General features: G+C 43.0%; 1 protein-coding gene across 1 annotated transcript; it reads right to left on the bottom strand.

Moving 5' to 3' along the window:
* Positions 1-17236: 17236 nt before the first annotated feature.
* Positions 17237-17913, bottom strand: VC83_01568 (uncharacterized protein; the record flags this gene model as incomplete). The annotated part of the gene is made up of 2 exons (XM_024465243.1): positions 17237-17404; positions 17446-17913. The coding sequence occupies 2 exons, from the start codon at positions 17911-17913 to the stop codon at positions 17237-17239; spliced, it is 636 nt and encodes a 211-aa protein (XP_024327224.1).

Below are 17913 nucleotides of genomic sequence, written 5' to 3'. Positions count from 1 at the left end.
GTCTTCTCGTGGTTCAAATAGGTTGCGGAGCGGAATTTGCCGGCCGAATAAAATAAAGGTCACGTGCCAATTATGATAATCATAAGTTGCTTACCCCTGACAAAATCAAGTAACGGAGCGAAGCGATCACACAAGCGAAGCGATCACTGAACTTCCCACCTAAAATTGAGAAATTTACAAGATAATACTATCCCCCCTGAATGATTGTGAGGTTTCACTATTACGTATTGATAGAATTATCTCACCGCTTCCAAATTAAGTGATTAAAGTACGTACTCTATCTAGTATTTAGTCTGTCCACCCTCAGCTGTAATAACAGCACGGCAGCGATCGTGAAATGTACTATACAGCTTTGTAACATATTCATCTGGTACTGCATCCCATGCGACAATAATTATAGAGCGTAAATACTCATGTGAAATACTCTGTGCATCATACCGTACTCGAAAATAATGCTCCTGAATCCAATTTTTCATCCAATTCCATATAAGCTATGCTTAATTATATTAAGATCAGGAGAGTATGACGGCCATTGTATATATCTAATAAATCGCTGTCGAAGTTGCCGTTCTGTATATCTTGCATCATGAGAAGGGGCATTATCTTGCTGCCACCACTACCCTTTGCTTGTCTGCTTATCTTCGTTGAGGTCTGGATGTTCTCGAAAAAATTGTTCAACAACTAGAAGTATATGCTCCTTATATTTTTTTTCGCAGTAACTGTTCCCTAGTCTTTTTCCCAAAATGTTACTGGCCCTTTTTTCCCTCCTGTAATTATTCCATGAAACATCTAAGCAGGTAACTTTGAATATTTATGTTGTAGTAAATCCTCGTCATATTTATCGCTTCCATCTGATTTTGCTATAACATATGATTGTGTATGTGCTCCTCCATTTGCCCAAACTTCATTAGAAAAACATTGTTACATAAGTCTATCAGGACTCCATCGTAGGGCTTTCTATGCAAAGATAAGACGAAGGCGACGATGAAAGGGATCAGATGAGAAACTTTTTTTTTTGAAATGCGACGTGTATATCCTAAAATTCCAAATGCAGTATTTAGCGCTTTCTAGCCTACATTATTCAATCCAACTTCAGGGGCAAAAGTTGGAATAGCAATCCAACATGCTATTTTATGTAACGGAGAGCTCTGTAACCATTTCTCTAACTCTGTGTGCTATAGTGTTCGAATAAGAGGTTTACAGCCTGATTTCGAGTGTTGAGGTGTAGTTGGATTTGCTTTTGCATATCTGATTTGTCGCTCTGTAACGTGTAGAGTAGCTGCAATTTTCTTATATGATAATCCAAATTTTAATGCTGTTTGAATTGCAATTCTATCATCTCAAGTAGTTGTAGGAGCCTTAAAGAGAGGTGTAGTAGGCATCTATGTAAGGACACAGGAACCCAGCTCACAGTAATAGCATATTGTTACGGCTATAGTAACATGATGTCATGGTTACAGGGCCAGGGCCTAGTAACGTGATGTGTGAGTCACAGTGGGAAGCGGGGTAGGCTGCCATGTGACGGGGCTAATGGATAATTGCAGAAACTAGTGGATATTGGATAGTTGAGCTATCCACAAACTATCCTGAATATCTAGCTATCCGCCAACTATCCAGATTACCCATGAGGCACGACGCCACTATATAAGTAGATAGTATTTCCTTAGATAGGAGCTTCGTGCTCAACTCAATATAGTATTCTTTACAATACTGTAACGTGTTACTTGGAAAGCCTTTGTGTCTAATCCCCTGCCTCCTCTGTCAAGTCAACCTTACGCAAGAAACCTCTGTGTCTTCTATCGTTTAGAAGTCAGCGTTACACATATGAGAGTGCAGGTCGGAGGCTAAACGGATGCTATCCTATAGGTCTACTACGAAGGATACAAAAAAGATGAAGAGAGGAAACCCGTTGGGTCAATCTCCTTAAGTACCTGAAATGGGTCCGACTCGGCTAACCTGCCTTCACTCTCACCACATGACCATAACCTGTCCGACTCAGATACCTTCCATCACTGAGGGAGAGGGACCCCGTTGGGTCAATCCCCTTAAGTACCCGAAACGGGTCCGACTTGGCTAACCTACCTTAACTCTTATCATGTGACCTAATCTGTCTGACTCAGATCCTTTCCGTCACTGAGGGACAGGCATCCTTACAATCTATGGATTTAAAAGCTCTATAATATCCATAGCTGATTCTATAGAACTAAATATTTTGAAGGTATTACAATACTATTTACATCTATGTAAGGATGCCTGTCCCTCAGTGATGGAAAGGATCTGAGTTGGGCAGGTTACGGTCACATGATAAGAGTTAAGGCAGGTTAGCCAAGTCGGACCCGTTTCAGGTACTTAAGGGGATTGACTCAACGGGGTCCCTCTCCCTCAGTGACGGAAGGTATCTGAGTCGGACAGGTTATGGTCATGTGGTGAGAGTGAAGGCAGGTTAGCCGAGTCGGACCCATTTCAGGTACTTAAGGAGATTGACCCAACGGGTTTCCTCTCTTCATCTTTTTTGTATCCTTCGTAGTAGACCTATAGGATAGTGTGATGGTGGGTGCACCAGATGTGAGAATCTAGCCACCGAAGAAAGGGATGATTTTACTAAGACAACACACTGTCTTAGGAAAAAGAGCCAAAGGGTCGTAGCTTAGACTATTCCACAATGCAGCAATCAGGTATATGATGTAGTGGAGTGGTTTAGACAAGTTGTAACAAATGTTGAGTCTGAGAACTCAGGGATAAGTCAGAGGTTAGCACTTACTGACTTTTCAGAAACAAGGAGTAACAAGATCAATGATTGGAAGCTTGGAAAAGACGTGGAAGTATGTGATAGTCGATTTACTGTATTGTCTGCTTGCCCTTTCTTAAGGAAAGGGCAATCCTATTTATGCTAAAGGAATGTAGTTCTCTCATTTTCCAAGACTTTCCATGACTTACCAGGCTTGGTAACTGTAGTCGACGTAAGAGAATCCCATAGAACCATCTCTTAGGTTCGTAGCCTATAGGAAGTAAAAGGAGGTCCAAGGTCAGAATACCCCTATAGACAAATTATGTCATAGACAAATTATGTCATAGACAAATTATCATAGACAAATTATGTCATAACTTAACCAATCTTGTGGGTAACTAAAGAGCGATGACATGTAATGAATCATAGAGGTTCGTAGGAGCTTTTAGAGCTATTGTTCATGCTCCTAGGCCTCTAGTTGGTAGAGATATGTCATGTGGTAGTATGAGTGATGTCATGTAATGAATCATAGAGGGTTGTAGAGATATGCTATGTGGTCATATCGGCCCAGTAACTAAGGAGCAATGACATGTAATGAATCATAGAGGGTTGTAGCAATCGTTGAGTAGTATTGCTCTTGTTGTTGGTATGACAAGCCAAAATATGTATAGTGACTTGTAGGTTTGAGGAGGATATTTCTAAGTTTGCTCTTTAGTTTGATAGCAAACTGAGTGCAACGAATGTCAGTATAACAGATAGCATCCGTTTAGCCTCCGACTCGCACTCTCATATGCTATTACTGTGAGCTGGGTGCCCTGTGTCCTTCCAATCTACATACATAATTACACTAAGACCCCCTCAATTTTAGCAGTATTAAAAGTGGGAATAGTAGAACCTAAAAATCATTTAGGGGGATAGTAACTCAACAACAACTTCATAATATATTCTAAAAATGTGTGTGTATCCTTATATATACAGGTAGATTCCTTTATTTTAAGCTTTAAAGCAATTAGACTAGTAGATATTGAAATATAAAGACCTAGTCTAAATTTCAGTGCCTAGACTTAATATCTTAAGAACTACTAAATAGATTATTCGTAAATGATTAGGTACAAATTCAACTAAATAGATCATTCGTAAATGATTAGGTACAAATTCAACTACATAGAAAAGGCTAGAAATACATTTTTAATATATATTATGAAGTTGTTGTTAAGTTATTATCTTGTAAATTTCTCAATTTTAGGGAAGTTCAGTGATCGCTTCGCTTGTGTAATTGCTTCGATTGTGAAGTACGTTAACTTAATCGTCGTGACCAACCTTGAGCTTTGCTGAAGATTGGAGTAAGCGAGTTGTGGCACTTCACATGAGAGGAAGCTAGTGTAACGCTGACTTGTAAACGATAGAAGACACAGAGGTTTCTTGCGTAAGGTTGACTTGACAGAGGAGGCAGGGGATTAGACACAAAGGCTTTTCGAAGTAACACGTTACAGTATTGTAAAGAATACTATATTGAGTTGAGCACGAAGCTCCTATCTAAGGAAATAGTATCTACTTATATAGTGGCGTCGTGCCTCATGGGTAACCTGGATAGTTGGTGGATAGCTAGATATTCAGGATAGTTCATGGATAGCTCAACTATCCAATATCCACTAGTTTCTGCAACTCCATTAGCCCCGTCACATGGCAGCCTACCCCGCTTGCCCCCTGTGACTCACACGTCACGTTACTAGGCCCTGGTCCTGTAACCATGATGTCACATTACCGTAGCCGTAACAGAAGCATCCTCAAAGGTTGGTGGTGTTAAAGGCCGTAGTTGAATGTCAAGCTGTGACAACACAACATCAGGACAGAATGGAACTAGCCCTGTAGCTCGAAAACTACTGCAGATGTTCTGCTTTGTGATTGCGTCTGTGAAAGCCTGCTTAAAGGCAGGAAGAAACTCAACTTTCGTAACATGGTTTATATGAGTGCAGATTAAGCTCTCAACTTGCCGTCCATATGCCTTCTTAAGTGGTCCAAAGCAACTAACATCAAGCGGTTGAAGTAGATGAGATGAGTGCGGAGGCATATAAAGCAATATTATACCATTCTCCTTACAGTATTGCTCAAACGGTAGAGAATAGTGACTCTCATGGCCATCTAGAATTAACAGGTGATGTGCACGAACTGTACGATGCTTTGTATGCTGATGAAAATGTTGGATCCATAAATACAAGTTCATTTGTCGTCCATCCATTCTCACTAACTGTGAGAATCCAATCTTGTGGTATATCTTCATCATACCATGTTGAGAGATGGTTCTTCCCACTCATAATAATGAATGGTGGGATTGACCATCCTTGCGCATTAATCCCTTGAATTACTGTTGCCCACTCTCTGTTTCCAGGTTGAATTGCTTTTGCCGTTCAGAGTTTGTAACAACCATTGCTGTTGTAATAATGCCCATTTGAAAACCCGTCTCATCAAAGTTGTAGATGTCTGCATCGGTAATTCCATACTTTGCAGTAGTGTTTTGTACAAGTGTAAACCATGCTTTTATGAGCTCTGCATCTTCACATAGAGCTCTCTTATAGTCGTATTTGCGATTAAACTTTGTTTTAAGCTCAACATGGCGTTTAACAAAGTTGGAAGCCCAATTAACTCCAACCTTGCCCACACCTCGAGATGCGAGTAATTGATTGGCCATATCTTCAACAGCACGAAGCCTAGGCGAAAACTGCCGTGAATCTAGGTCGAGGATATGTTGAATAACAACTGATTCTTCCAAGCAAGTGAGTTTTTGAGTTTTTGGTGTAATGTCGCGTCGTGGGCGTATTCCCTTTAGGCGCCTCTCAAGTAGCTTAGGATAGACATTTGAGGCCTTTGCAGCTGCCCTAATGCTATTAAATTGGTGTAATCTAATAGCTTCGATAGCAATATATATTCTACCTTCAAGATTAGTTGATGGAATATCAACTTGTTGAGGCATCTTGCAGTACACATAAGGAGCGTGTTGTGTTCGTTGCGTGTGACACTCACTTGTTGAGGACGTTATAAATCAGAAGTATTTCTCAAAACACTTAGTAACCTTTAGTTCGTCCTAAGCCCTTATACGCTAGAAAGCAATTAGCTTTGTACTAATGAAGTGGAAATCGTAAAGCTCATTCCTTATATATTTAGTAAGCTAGGTCTGTGATGGTGGAGGCGGTGGGCTCTAGAGCTAGCATACTATAGTAAACACCATACTCCTATTCGCTCTAAGCCCTAGGTAATACTGCTCTAAAATCCACTTCTTAAGGGCCTCTGTCTAAGCAGTAGAAAGAACCTTATTCTAACCCCTATAGGGCTGCTTCTTCTACTAGGCTGCTTAGGCGATTCTTGACTGTATAGTTGACCTAGGGACCTTAAAAATCTGACTTGCAACACCTGTAGATTCAAAGGGATTTGCTGCTAGCCATTTATAGGCATTTGATAGAGGAGACTCTTCCATTGAATGAATTACATTTAATTACTATATAAAATACTATGTGTGGGAATGATCAAGGTTTTGGTAAAGAGTAGCAGTGAACATATGCAAGTTGTGAGTTGCCACAACTAGCTGTTACGGCTACGGTAACGTGACATCATGGTTACAGGACCAGGGCCTAGTAACGTGACGTGTGAGTCACAGGGGGCAAGCGGGGTAGGCTGCCATGTGATGGGGCTAATGGATAGTTGCAGAAACTAGTGGATATTGGATAGTTGAGCTATCCATGAACTATCCTGAATATCTAGCTATCCACCAACTATCCAGATTACCCATGAGGCACGACGCCACTATATAAGTAGATACTATTTCCTTAGATAGGAGCTTCATGCTCAACTCAATATAGTATTCTTTACAATACTGTAACATGTTACTTGGAAAAGCCTTTGTGTCTAATCCACTGCCTCCTCTGTCAAGTCAACCTTACGCAAGAAACCTCTGTGTCTTCTATCGTTTAGAAGTCAGCGTTACAGCTTCATGGGAACCTAAAACACCACACAATCTAATAGAGCTAGCAAGTCAAACTACGCATCTTAAAGATCACATTATATGCCATCAAAATAGCTCACCAACTCCTATTAACAATGCGCTAGACCAGTTGTTAAGAGGTGCTCAAACAATGGTGCATTCTGCTGTTCTAATGAAGGCGGAAGTTCAGGCCTTACAACAAGCAAATGAAGTTGCAAGTCAGCGTAAAAAGCCAAAAAAAAGTGTATACAACAAGGAGGGTGCCTTACAATTCAAGAAGGGCAGGATATACTTGCTCACCTAGCTGTGGAAGAGCAGATATCTCAAGAACTACGACAGGGTGGCGGGGTTGAAAGACAGCAACGACGTTGCAGAATGTGTGGTAAGACTGGGCATAATGCTCGCACATCAAAAGGATTACGAAGATACTATACAATAACGTGCATGTATAACGAAAGTGCCAAACAAGCGAAAGTGCCAAAATATCGTGACTACCCCATAAGAATTGCGATAAATCCACCACAACAATATAAATTAATTAAAACTACTCAGAGTCCTCTTCCTCAGACCTGTCTATTACAATCTGACAAGTGCGCGCATTGTGTCCAGTCTCACCACACTTGCCACAGCGACGTGCATGGGTTTCTTCCCTTGGCTTCCGACCACTACTTGCCCTTATTTCTTGCTCTACTTGCTGCACAATGTCCCTCTCGTCCTGTAGCTCCTGTGCTACCTGTTGACTAAGTGATCCTCCTTGCTGTAGTCGTGTTTTTTTAGCTCTCCGGCGCTTGCTTAGCACTTCATTTGCCTGTCGCAGGTTTTGGTTCTCTGCTTTTAACAATGCTAATTGATGCATTATTTGCGATGCACCCTTCGTAAACTGGTCAACAGCTGCATAGATTGAGGTTGGAGAGCTATTTTGATGATGCGCAATTCGGTTTTTAATAAAAGTAGACTGTGATACAGCTTCAGTTGGGTTATTTGGTGTCTGAGAAACCCATGGTTGAGCAGTGTTTGGGCGAGAGGTTGGAGGTGTTGGCGTCTTAAACCGAAGGTCAAGTGTAGATATTACACTCTCAGGGCTAAATGGAAGAAGCCCAGCACCTCGGAACCCTCCCTGAATATTGCTTTCTGTCATTGCAATGTTAAATGCAGCGTGGAAGGCAGGAAAGAAGTCATCCTTAGTAATGTGAATAATATGAGCTCGCATCATATGTTCAATTTGCCGACCATAAGCTCTCTTTAATGGGCCAAAACAGCCAACATCAAGTGGTTGGAGTATATGGGAAGAGTGAGCAGGCATACAAAGCGTAATAATGTTGTGTTCTTTGCAGTACTCCTCAAACTTGTCTGAGTGGTGGCTCTCATGACCATCAAGGACTAACAAGCCATAACCACCAACACTCCGGGGCTTTGTGTGCTTCTCAAAATGCTGAATCCAATCCATACCTCTCTCGTTTGTAGTCCAGCCATTTGCAGTAACAGCGATTACCCAATCTGCTGGAAATCCGCTATTCTCATACCAAGATGCAAGGTGGTTTTTACCTGCCGCAATGACAAATGGTGGCACTGCCCAACCTTGAGAACTAACGCCTTGGATTACTGTAACCCATTCCCGATTGCCAGGCTGCACCTTTTTTGCCTTTGCCTGCCCATCTGAGCTCGTTACTACCGTTGCGCTTGAGATGACGCCCATCATAAACCCAGTCTCATCAAAGTTGTAGATATCTGCATTGTTGATGCCATACTTTAGAATTGTGTTCCATACAAGCTCAAACCAGCCACGAATGACTTCTGGATCTTCGCACTTAGCCCTCTGGTAGTCGTATTTTCGCTGGAAGCGTGTCCGGAGCTCTACATGGCGCTTAACAAAGTTTGAAGCCCAATGTGACCCGACGCGTGGCGCGTCGCGTGTTGCAAGTAGTCGATTTGCCATATCTTCAACAATAGACAACTGAGGAGGGAACCCTTTAGCAGCTAAGTCAAGTATATACTGAACAAGAACTGATTCCTCTAGGTTACTTAATTTCCGTAAGTTGGCTTGGATATCGCGTCGTGAAGGTACACCTTGTAAACGGTGACGTAGCTTGCGGTGGTCTACGGAATAGATCCTAGCTGCAACTCGAAGGCGCAAATTTGGGTCGCTTTGCATAGCTTGGATAGCTAGCACTAATTTGCTTTCATCATTTTTATGGCGCATGTTTTGTTGTGGAGGAATTTAACATTTAGTTGGGGGGGTTGGTCACCGCATAATTTTGGCACTTTCGCTTGTTTGGCACTTTCGTTATACATGCACGTTAGGTGTATAATTAATTTAATTGATTTTCTAGTCTATAGTTGTTGTTGTTAGAAAGTTTGTTACGATCTGTCAATTGCATGCGACACTCACTTGTATGCGACACTCGCTTGTGGAGGACGTTATGGGATCGTAACATACAGCTAGAGTCAATTTGGAATATGGACAAAACTAGCTTATAGCTTGCCTTACAGTGGCTAGAGAACTTTACAGAGCATACTCCCTCTAAGGAAATGAAGGTTCTACTACTTGACTCCAATGTGAGCCATACAAGTTATGATTTCATCATTATGGCAGAAAAACACAATATTATCATATACACATTCCCATCCCATCTTACTGTTACGACAGAACAAGAAGGCTGGCCAACTACAGGACAGGAAGGAGGGAGGTCGCATGAGACCGGCCCTGGTACCTGGAGGGGCAGCGGGGAATAGTAGTTCTGAAAGTATCACGTGACGGACTCGCAGGATGATGAGAAGAGTCCTAAGAGTCCAGGACTCCGAGGACTCGAGTGAGTTCCCAGGAGTCCACTAGGCACGTGACGGACTCGCTGTTACGACGGAACAAGAAGGCTGGCCAACTACAGGACAGGAAGGAGGGAGGTCGCATGAGACCGGCCCTGGTACCTGGAGGGGCAGCGGGGAATAGTAGTTCTGAAAGTATCACGTGACGGACTCGCAGGATGATGAGAAGAGTCCTAAGAGTCCAGGACTCCGAGGACTCGAGTGAGTTCCCAGGAGTCCACTAGGCACGTGACGGACTTGCAGGATGATGAGAAGAATCCTAAGAGTCCAGGACTCCGAGGACTCGAGTGAGTTCCCAGGAGTCCACTAGGCACGACGCCACTATATAAGTAGATAGTATTTCCTTAGATAGGAGCTTCGTGCTCAACTCAATACAGTATTTGTTATATACTAGTAACGTGTTACTTGAAGCCTTTGTGTCTGATCCCCTGCCTCCTCTGATAAGTAAACCTTTACGCAAGAGAACCTCTGTGTCTTCTATCATTTAGAAGTCAGCGTTACAACAACCCTCTATGATTCATTACACGTCATTGCTCCTTACTTACTGGGCCGATATGACCACATAGCATATCTCTACAACCCTCTATGATTCATTACATGACATCACTCCTTAGTTACTGGGCTAATACTACCACATGACATATCTCTATCAACTAGAGGCCTAGGAACATGAACGATAGCCTCAAAAGCTTCTACAACCCTCTATTATTCATTACATGTCATCGCTCCTTAGTTACCCACAAGATTGGTTAAGTTATGACATAATTTGTCTATAGGGGTACTCTGACCTTGGACCTCCTTTCACTTCCTATAGGCTAGGAACACAGGAGATGGTTATATGGGATTCTCTTACGTCGACTACAGTTACCAAGCCTGGTTAGTCATGGAAAGTCTTGGAAAATGAGAGAACTACACTCCTTTAGCATAAATAGGATTGCCCTTTCCTTAAGAAAGGGCAAGCAGACAATACAGTAAATCGACTATCACATACTTCCACGTCTTTTCCAAGCTTCCAAGCATTGATCTTGTTACTCCTTGTTTCTGAAAAGTCAGTGAGGTGCTAACCTCTGACTTATCCCTGAGTTCTCAGACTCAACATTTGTTACAACTTGTCTAAACCACTCCACTATATCATACACCTGATTGCTGCGTTGTGGAATAGTCTAAGCTATGACCCTTTGGCTCTTTTTCCTAAGACAGTGTGTTGTCTTAGTAAAATCATCCCTTCCTTGGGTGGCTAGATTCTCACATCTGGTGCACCCACCATTACAGTCCCCTATGACACACCCTAGCAACCTGCTAGCAAGTTCTACTAGAGGCAGCACTCCTACTCCTATAGGAGGATGTGGCAATGGTAGAACTAGCCTAAATGACAAGTTTTAGGCCATATTACTATAAAATTAACATGTAAGATTTTAAATTCATAGGAAAACTTAACGGTATATTTTTGAAATCTATTGTTGTGTTATTGTTGAGATATTAGGTTAACGTAGTTCACAAGCAACTCATCATCCCAAGTTACCCGTCATATTTTTCTTGGCATCGTACAAAATTATAAAATATCTTGACAATTAATTAATTAAATTATTCTAACTCTTCGGCATTTGAATCATTAGATATATCTACAATATTTGGACAAGTTCGTATGTTGTGACCAGTTTGTCCGCAACATCTACAACAACATTTTTGTGGCTTAGTTTGCTTTGTACAAACCCTACTTTCTTGCAAATCAGCTTGTAATTGTATATTAGCCTGTCTTTGAGCCTCTGAGTCTTGGACAGCTTCGACAGTAATTGGTCCTCCTTCTTGTAATCGACATTTATTTGTATGACGGCGTCGACTAAGCAAATCATTTGCTTTGCGAAGTGCAATGTTTTCTTCTCGTAATAACGCCAATTCGTGTATTGCACTTGCTGCACCTTTTGCAACCTGATCAATGCTTTGTAAAAGAGAAGTTGGCGAACTATTCTGATGTCGTATAATCCGGTCCTTAAGGTATGTTGATTGAGATTGTGTCTCAAGTACATTGCGTGGAGTTTTAGGTTCTCACATCACAGGTAGAGTTGGCGTAAGCATTGGCATACGAAGTCGAATGTCAAGCTTTGAAATCACATAGTTAGGATCGTACGGAACAAGCCCTGTAGCGCAAAATCCTGCTCAAATGTTTGATCCAATCATTGTCATATGAAACACTGTATGAAAAGCAGGGAAGAAATCTTCTTTTGAGATGTGTGTAATATGCGCACACATTAACTTCTCGATCTCAGTTCCATACGAACGCTTTAATGGTCAAAAACAACTAACGTCAAGCGGCTGAAGGTTATGAGATGAATGCGGTGGCATGCAAAGGATAATAATGTTTTGATCCTTGCAATAAATAATAAAATTAGCTGAATGATGGCTTTCGTGCCCGTCAAGAATCAAAAGTCGATATACGCCTTTTGTACGACTCCTTGTATGTTGATCGAAATGTTTAATCCAATCTAGCCCTCACTCATTTGTTGTCCAGCCATTTGACGTAACAGCAATGACCCAATCTAGCGGCAAAGAAGTGTTTTCATACCAAGACGAAAGGTGGTTTTTCCCTGCAACAATAATAAATGGTGGCAGCGCATATCCGTACGATCCAATGCCTTGAATCACTGTAATCCATTCCCTGTTGCCTTGCTGTGTCGTACGAGGTCTGCTCTTTCGTTCAGCATTTGTTACAACCATCTCAGATGATATTTGGCCCATCAAAAATCCTGTCTCGTCAAAGTTGTATATGTCCTCCTCATGAATCCCATATTTGTCAATCATGTTTCGTACGAGTCAAAACCACGCGTTATATGCATTAGGATCTTTGCATTGAACTCGCTGATAGTTGATGTTTTGATTAGGATCTTCGCATTGAACTCGCTCATAGTTGATGTTTCGATTGAAATGCGTACAGAGTTGTGATTGTCGTCGTACGAAGTTCTATGTCCATTTCTTTCCGACGTGTCCGCAGTTACGTTCAGCAAGCAATCGATTTGCCATATCTTCAACAGCACTGCGTCGAGGAGGAAATTCTCGCGAATCTAACTCAAGAATATGTCGTACGACAACTTCTTCTTCTAATATTGTCAATTTTTGAGACTTTGGTAAGGTATTATACTTTGTGACAATTCTGGCTCTTTGATCGTTCAATGCCGTACGAGGAACTCTGTAGATTCGAGCAATGTGACTAAGTTGTAATTGTGGATTCGTTTGAAGCACTTGAAGTGCAAGAATCATATTTCTTTCTTCATACGAATGTGTCATGTTTAAAAAAAAAGTTATTTAGTTATAAAGTCAAATGTACGATGCTAAGAAAAATATAACTGGTCGCTTGGGATGACGGGTCGCTTGTGAACTACGTTATAAAATATGTTAATCGTCATGACTAACCTTAAGCTTCGCTTAAGGTTGGAGTAAGCGAGTTGCAACACTTCATGTAAGAGGAAGCGAGTTGCAGCAACTCAAAAATTTGCAACTGTAAGTAATCGTTGTAACCAAACTTTTTGCTTTCCTTAAGGTTGGAGTAAGCAATACGTAGCTGCCCAACTCGGGAGAAAGCAATACGTAGCTCATCACAATTGCGACTGTAAGTACCTCTCCATAGTAATTTGTATGTAAAGGTACATAATTAAGCCATTCTATGAAATTATCACTTCTTCGCTCCTACTCCTACCCTCTCTCCCACTCTCACCCTCGCCCTTGCCCTTGCCCTCACTCTTGCCCTCAGTTTAGAGGGCTTCTAGGTTAGGAATTAGGTCCTCAAACTCTAGAGGAATTAGGAGGCCAGCTTTCCAAAGAGCTGATACCCCCTAGCTTCAGCTCGACCACTTCTTCAACTCCTCAACCTAGCGTTGAAAAGCCAGTAGGTCAAGCTCTTGAAGCTAGCCTCCTACTACAACCTCTTCCATTCCTATGAGCCAATTCCTATAGCTCTCCCTCAAGGGGCTACTAAAACCCTCTAGAACCTGTTGTTTCTAGTACTATAGCCCCTCTTCAACCCCCCTAAAAGTCGAGGGTTTTGGTGTAGAAACCTGTATAGGTAGAGGCATAGGTGTATGCATAGGAGCAGGCTGTGAGTACGTACATAGCTTTGTGAGGGCTATAATGTGGCTTACTAGCCAAATTCCTGCTTTCTAGAAAGCTGATATAATTGTAGACTCCTTAAAAGTCTATAGCCGCATTTTGGTAAGATCCCTCATAAAGGACCATAGGTCATATCTAACATCCATATCACGTATGGCAGCAAGCACAGCCTCTCTATGCCAGTGCTTATATGGCTGGAAGATCCCCACATTTAGTGGCTGTAAAATATGAGTAAGTGTAACGCTGACTTCTAAATGATAGAAGACACAGAGGTTCTCTTGCGTAAAGGTTTACTTATCAGAGGAGGCAGGGGATCAGACACAAAGGCTTCAAGTAACACGTTACTAGTATATAACAAATACTGTAATGAGTTGAGCACGAAGCTCCTATCTAAGGAAATACTATCTACTTATATAGTGGCGTCGTGCCTAGTGGACTCCTGGGAACTCACTTGAGTCCTCGGAGTCCTGGACTCTTAGGATTCTTCTCATCATCCTGCGAGTCCGTCACGTGCCTAGTGGACTCCTGGGAACTCACTCGAGTCCTCGGAGTCCTGGACTCTTAGGGCTCTTCTCATCATCCTGCGAGTCCGTCACGTGATACTTTCGGAACTACTATTCCCCGCTGCCCCTCCAGGTACCAGGGCCGGTCTCATGCGACCTCCCTCCTTCCTATCCTGTAGTTGGCCAGCCTTCTTGTTCCGTCGTAACAGTTGTAGCAATCGTTGAGTAGTATTGCTCTTGTTGTTGGTGTGACAAGCCAAAATATGTATAGTGACTTGTAGGTTTGAGGAGAAGATTTCTAAGTTTGCTCTTTAGTTTGATAGCAAACTGAGTGCAACGAATGTCAGTATGACAACGAGGCTGTGAATAGCGTGATGCTAGAGTTGCTCTGGCATCTTATTCTCTGGTGATAGGCTACGCACCTTAGGAGTGGCAAAAACACTCTCTAACAGGCCATAAGAAAATCACAATGCTTGTTGATCAAGGCTCTGGACTGGTCAATTAAGTTTTGATACTCCCTATCATTTAACTTAGGTGGAGTCTCAGGTGGCGCATCCTTTGCTAGCTGTGCATGCCTCAAATGTTCTCCAATGCACTTGTTCTCGTCTACTAGTAGACTTTTGTATATCTGCTTAACTACAGCTACGAGCTGTTGTGATTAATATGATGTCCCCTGGCAAGATCTTCGCTTTGTAGGCCACTTCCCGTCCAAATAACGTTCAAACCTAGGGCGAGCTTTTTCCAACATGCTGCGATTAAACTACCATGCCACTAGGAGATATTGTTTGCCACTAGGATGCATCCGACACTCCAAGACCCTGCCGGGTTCGTTATGCAGCTCACCATTCTCGTCACTGACGGTAGTAATCATAATGTCGTCGAACCGGCCGATTTTTGACGACAGGCTATTGAGAAGCGGTACCTAGTTAGCACGTTCTCGACCTCAAAATCGGACCCTGAGGCTTTTCACCTAATTTTAGTCGCTAGTAAGGCAGCTTCAATACCAGAAAAAACAACCTAACTCACTGTACAGAATCGGCGGGTCGGTCGTCCTCGCTGCAGCTGGTGGCGATATATAGCGCTAAGTCACTTTCATTACCGTACCATTTCTCGTACCCATGCTTACACTACACGGTCCATTCCATATTTGCACTGGCTCTCTATTTCCAATTAAAGCAGCATTCATTAAACGCCTATCTCTATATTCTCCATCTGCCACTCATCCAAAGTTTCAAGTAAAGACTCCGTGACAGGATGATGACGACCAAGGACCCGTTCTTGCAGCTGAAAGTATGTCTCCATCAGCGAAATAGCCTTGTTGAGGCCCCACCACAGAGTCACGTGGGCACCAACCTATATATAGCTTGTTGAGGGAATGAGGCCTTAGGTGCCTTAGGCCGAAAGCTGCCTATATAAATGGGACGGGAAATCGGTTGTAGATCGGTAGTCAAGTCGTACGGAGGTGTTGTTCATAAGTTTTGTGAGTGGGTCGGGCTAGGGCCCCCTGCGTAGGCTGGTTTGGCAATTCTGGCGAAAGTACCGATTCTCACGCGTCACGAACACTTGAGTGTGAGAGCAATCAATTCTGTAGAATAATGAGTAGAGTAGATACCTAAACCCCTATATAAAACTATACTATAAGCCTAGTACTCTGTGTGCATACCATTTGCAGCAATTACTGCTGCCATACGTGTAGGCATACTATTAAGGAGAGCATTAAGCTCAGCTTCTCCAACTTGCTCCCATGCTTCCTTAACAGCTACACAGAGCTGGTCGTAGGACATATGTTCTGGATGATTATCTTGTAGATAATTCTTCATAATATGCCACACCCGTTCAATTGGGTTGAGATCTGGTGAATACGGCAAATACCACGGGATCTCAACTCTTCATATGTTGCACCTGCTCTATGACCTGGAGCTCCATCTTGCATCAATGTAAGGCCTGGGTATAGGCGTAGCCAGCCGTGGATTAGAGGGACAGTATGAGCCATATAGGACTCAGCTCCTATTTTCCCATATTCCTTCTCCCAAAATAGTATAGGACCCTTTCCAAGACCATCTGAGAAGCAGCCCCAGAACATCCAACCTCTAGGGATTGTTAGTAAATCCTATAGTAAATAGGAGTCTCTTACCTTCTCCGTTGTACTCTATCTACAACACATGTATCATCCCACATTTCCCCTGCTTTTCGAGTAACCCATGTACGAGTATGGCGGCCTCCCGTTACCCACATCTCGTCAGTCCAAAGTATCCTATTCCAATCATTCCGTACCCAATCCTTATGTTCAATAGCCCATGAAAGTCGCTTTTGTCGATTTGTCTCTGAGATAATAGGCTTCCGCATAGCAATCCCTTAATAATTATTAGTCTATATAGTAGTAAAGTAGAGAGGGATACTTACGTCGATTATAGCCTCTCACAGACAGAGCGCGGGTTAGGACAAGCCGTGAGCATGGAATATTAAGAATGCGTATTATATTTGTATATGGCATACGCCTATTTGTGCGAGATGAGGCTATAAACTCAATAACCTCTTGAACTTGCTCATCGGATAGGATAAGTGGCCTACCCGAACGCTTCTTCGGAGTTGGAGGGCCCTGGCAAGCATACCAAGCCTGCCGTTCCGTGCAGCCAATATAGGCTGCAATTTTTTGGAACTCCCAATCTAGGGAGCGTAGTAGTGCGCAACGAAGCCGCTCATCGCGAGTAAGATGAGGCATTGTAGTTATTGAAAGAGTATGAATTTCCTACATATAAAATACAATAGTAGGAATTTTGACGCGTTAAAAAGGTACAAACAAGCCTACGCGTACCCATGCTCCAACCCATGCCCAACCCCCGGTCATCTCATGACCCACTCACAAGACTTATGAACAACACCTCCGTAGTCAATCAAGGCGACCGCATTTATTCCCAACATAGCTTCACTCTGTAGCTTCACCACAATACCAGACTTACCACGATGACTTGTTACATAACAAGCCTCCTTATTGCAGGTTTGGGATTTTAGCGTGAACGCAAGGTTACCCATGGCCATCAGCGTGTCTGGTATCCATGCCCAAGCACTCTTTGCCTCGTCTCCATTATTCGCATTTCCATATCTTCAGCCTCCTTCCACTATCTTTGACTCCACAAAGGCCAGGTTGGCCATGCTGGTAAGCGTGTGCGGCTGCTCTACTCCAAGGACCTTCTCCCTTCCTTCCAGAGCTCGCCGGTGCATCGCTTCCGCCTCTTCGTACTTGCCCTGCCTCTCCAACAGGACCCAAGCTTGCTAACGCTAGTGAGCCTGTGCGGGTGCTCTACTCCAAGCACCTCCTCCCTCCCCACTACTGCAGTCCGCCCAATCTTCTCCGCTGCTGCATACTCCCCTACAAGGAAAAGATACCATACTGTGTTATCTGCAATCCTCGATCGATCCAGTGTTGCGTTCGTCTCTTCTAAAACGTAGCCAAGCACCTTTCGTGCGTGCGGAAGGAGCACTTGACAAGCCGCCCATGTCTCGTGCTTCCCGCTTGGGAAAGCAGCAGCCATAATCCGCAGCGACGCCTTCTCCCACCTGCCCACCTGCATATGTACTTCCAGCCACTTCCTCGTCGCCAGCTGCACCAAGTCGTGCATCTCAAACAGATGCTCCCCGACCTGCTGCTCTGGCTGCTTCGTACTCTGAAGCTTAATCAGAGACAAACTTGTCAATGGCGCCACCGCATCCTCAAACTGCAGCTTACCTCTGTCATCGTACAGAATAGACTCCGGAATCCCCTGTCTGTCAAACATGGCCAT

This window comes from Pseudogymnoascus destructans (assembly GCF_001641265.1).
Source record: "Pseudogymnoascus destructans isolate 20631-21 unplaced genomic scaffold scaffold_3, whole genome shotgun sequence".
Lineage (NCBI taxonomy): Eukaryota > Fungi > Ascomycota > Leotiomycetes > Thelebolales > Thelebolaceae > Pseudogymnoascus > Pseudogymnoascus destructans.
This window is presented reverse-complemented; position numbering and strand designations above follow the sequence as displayed.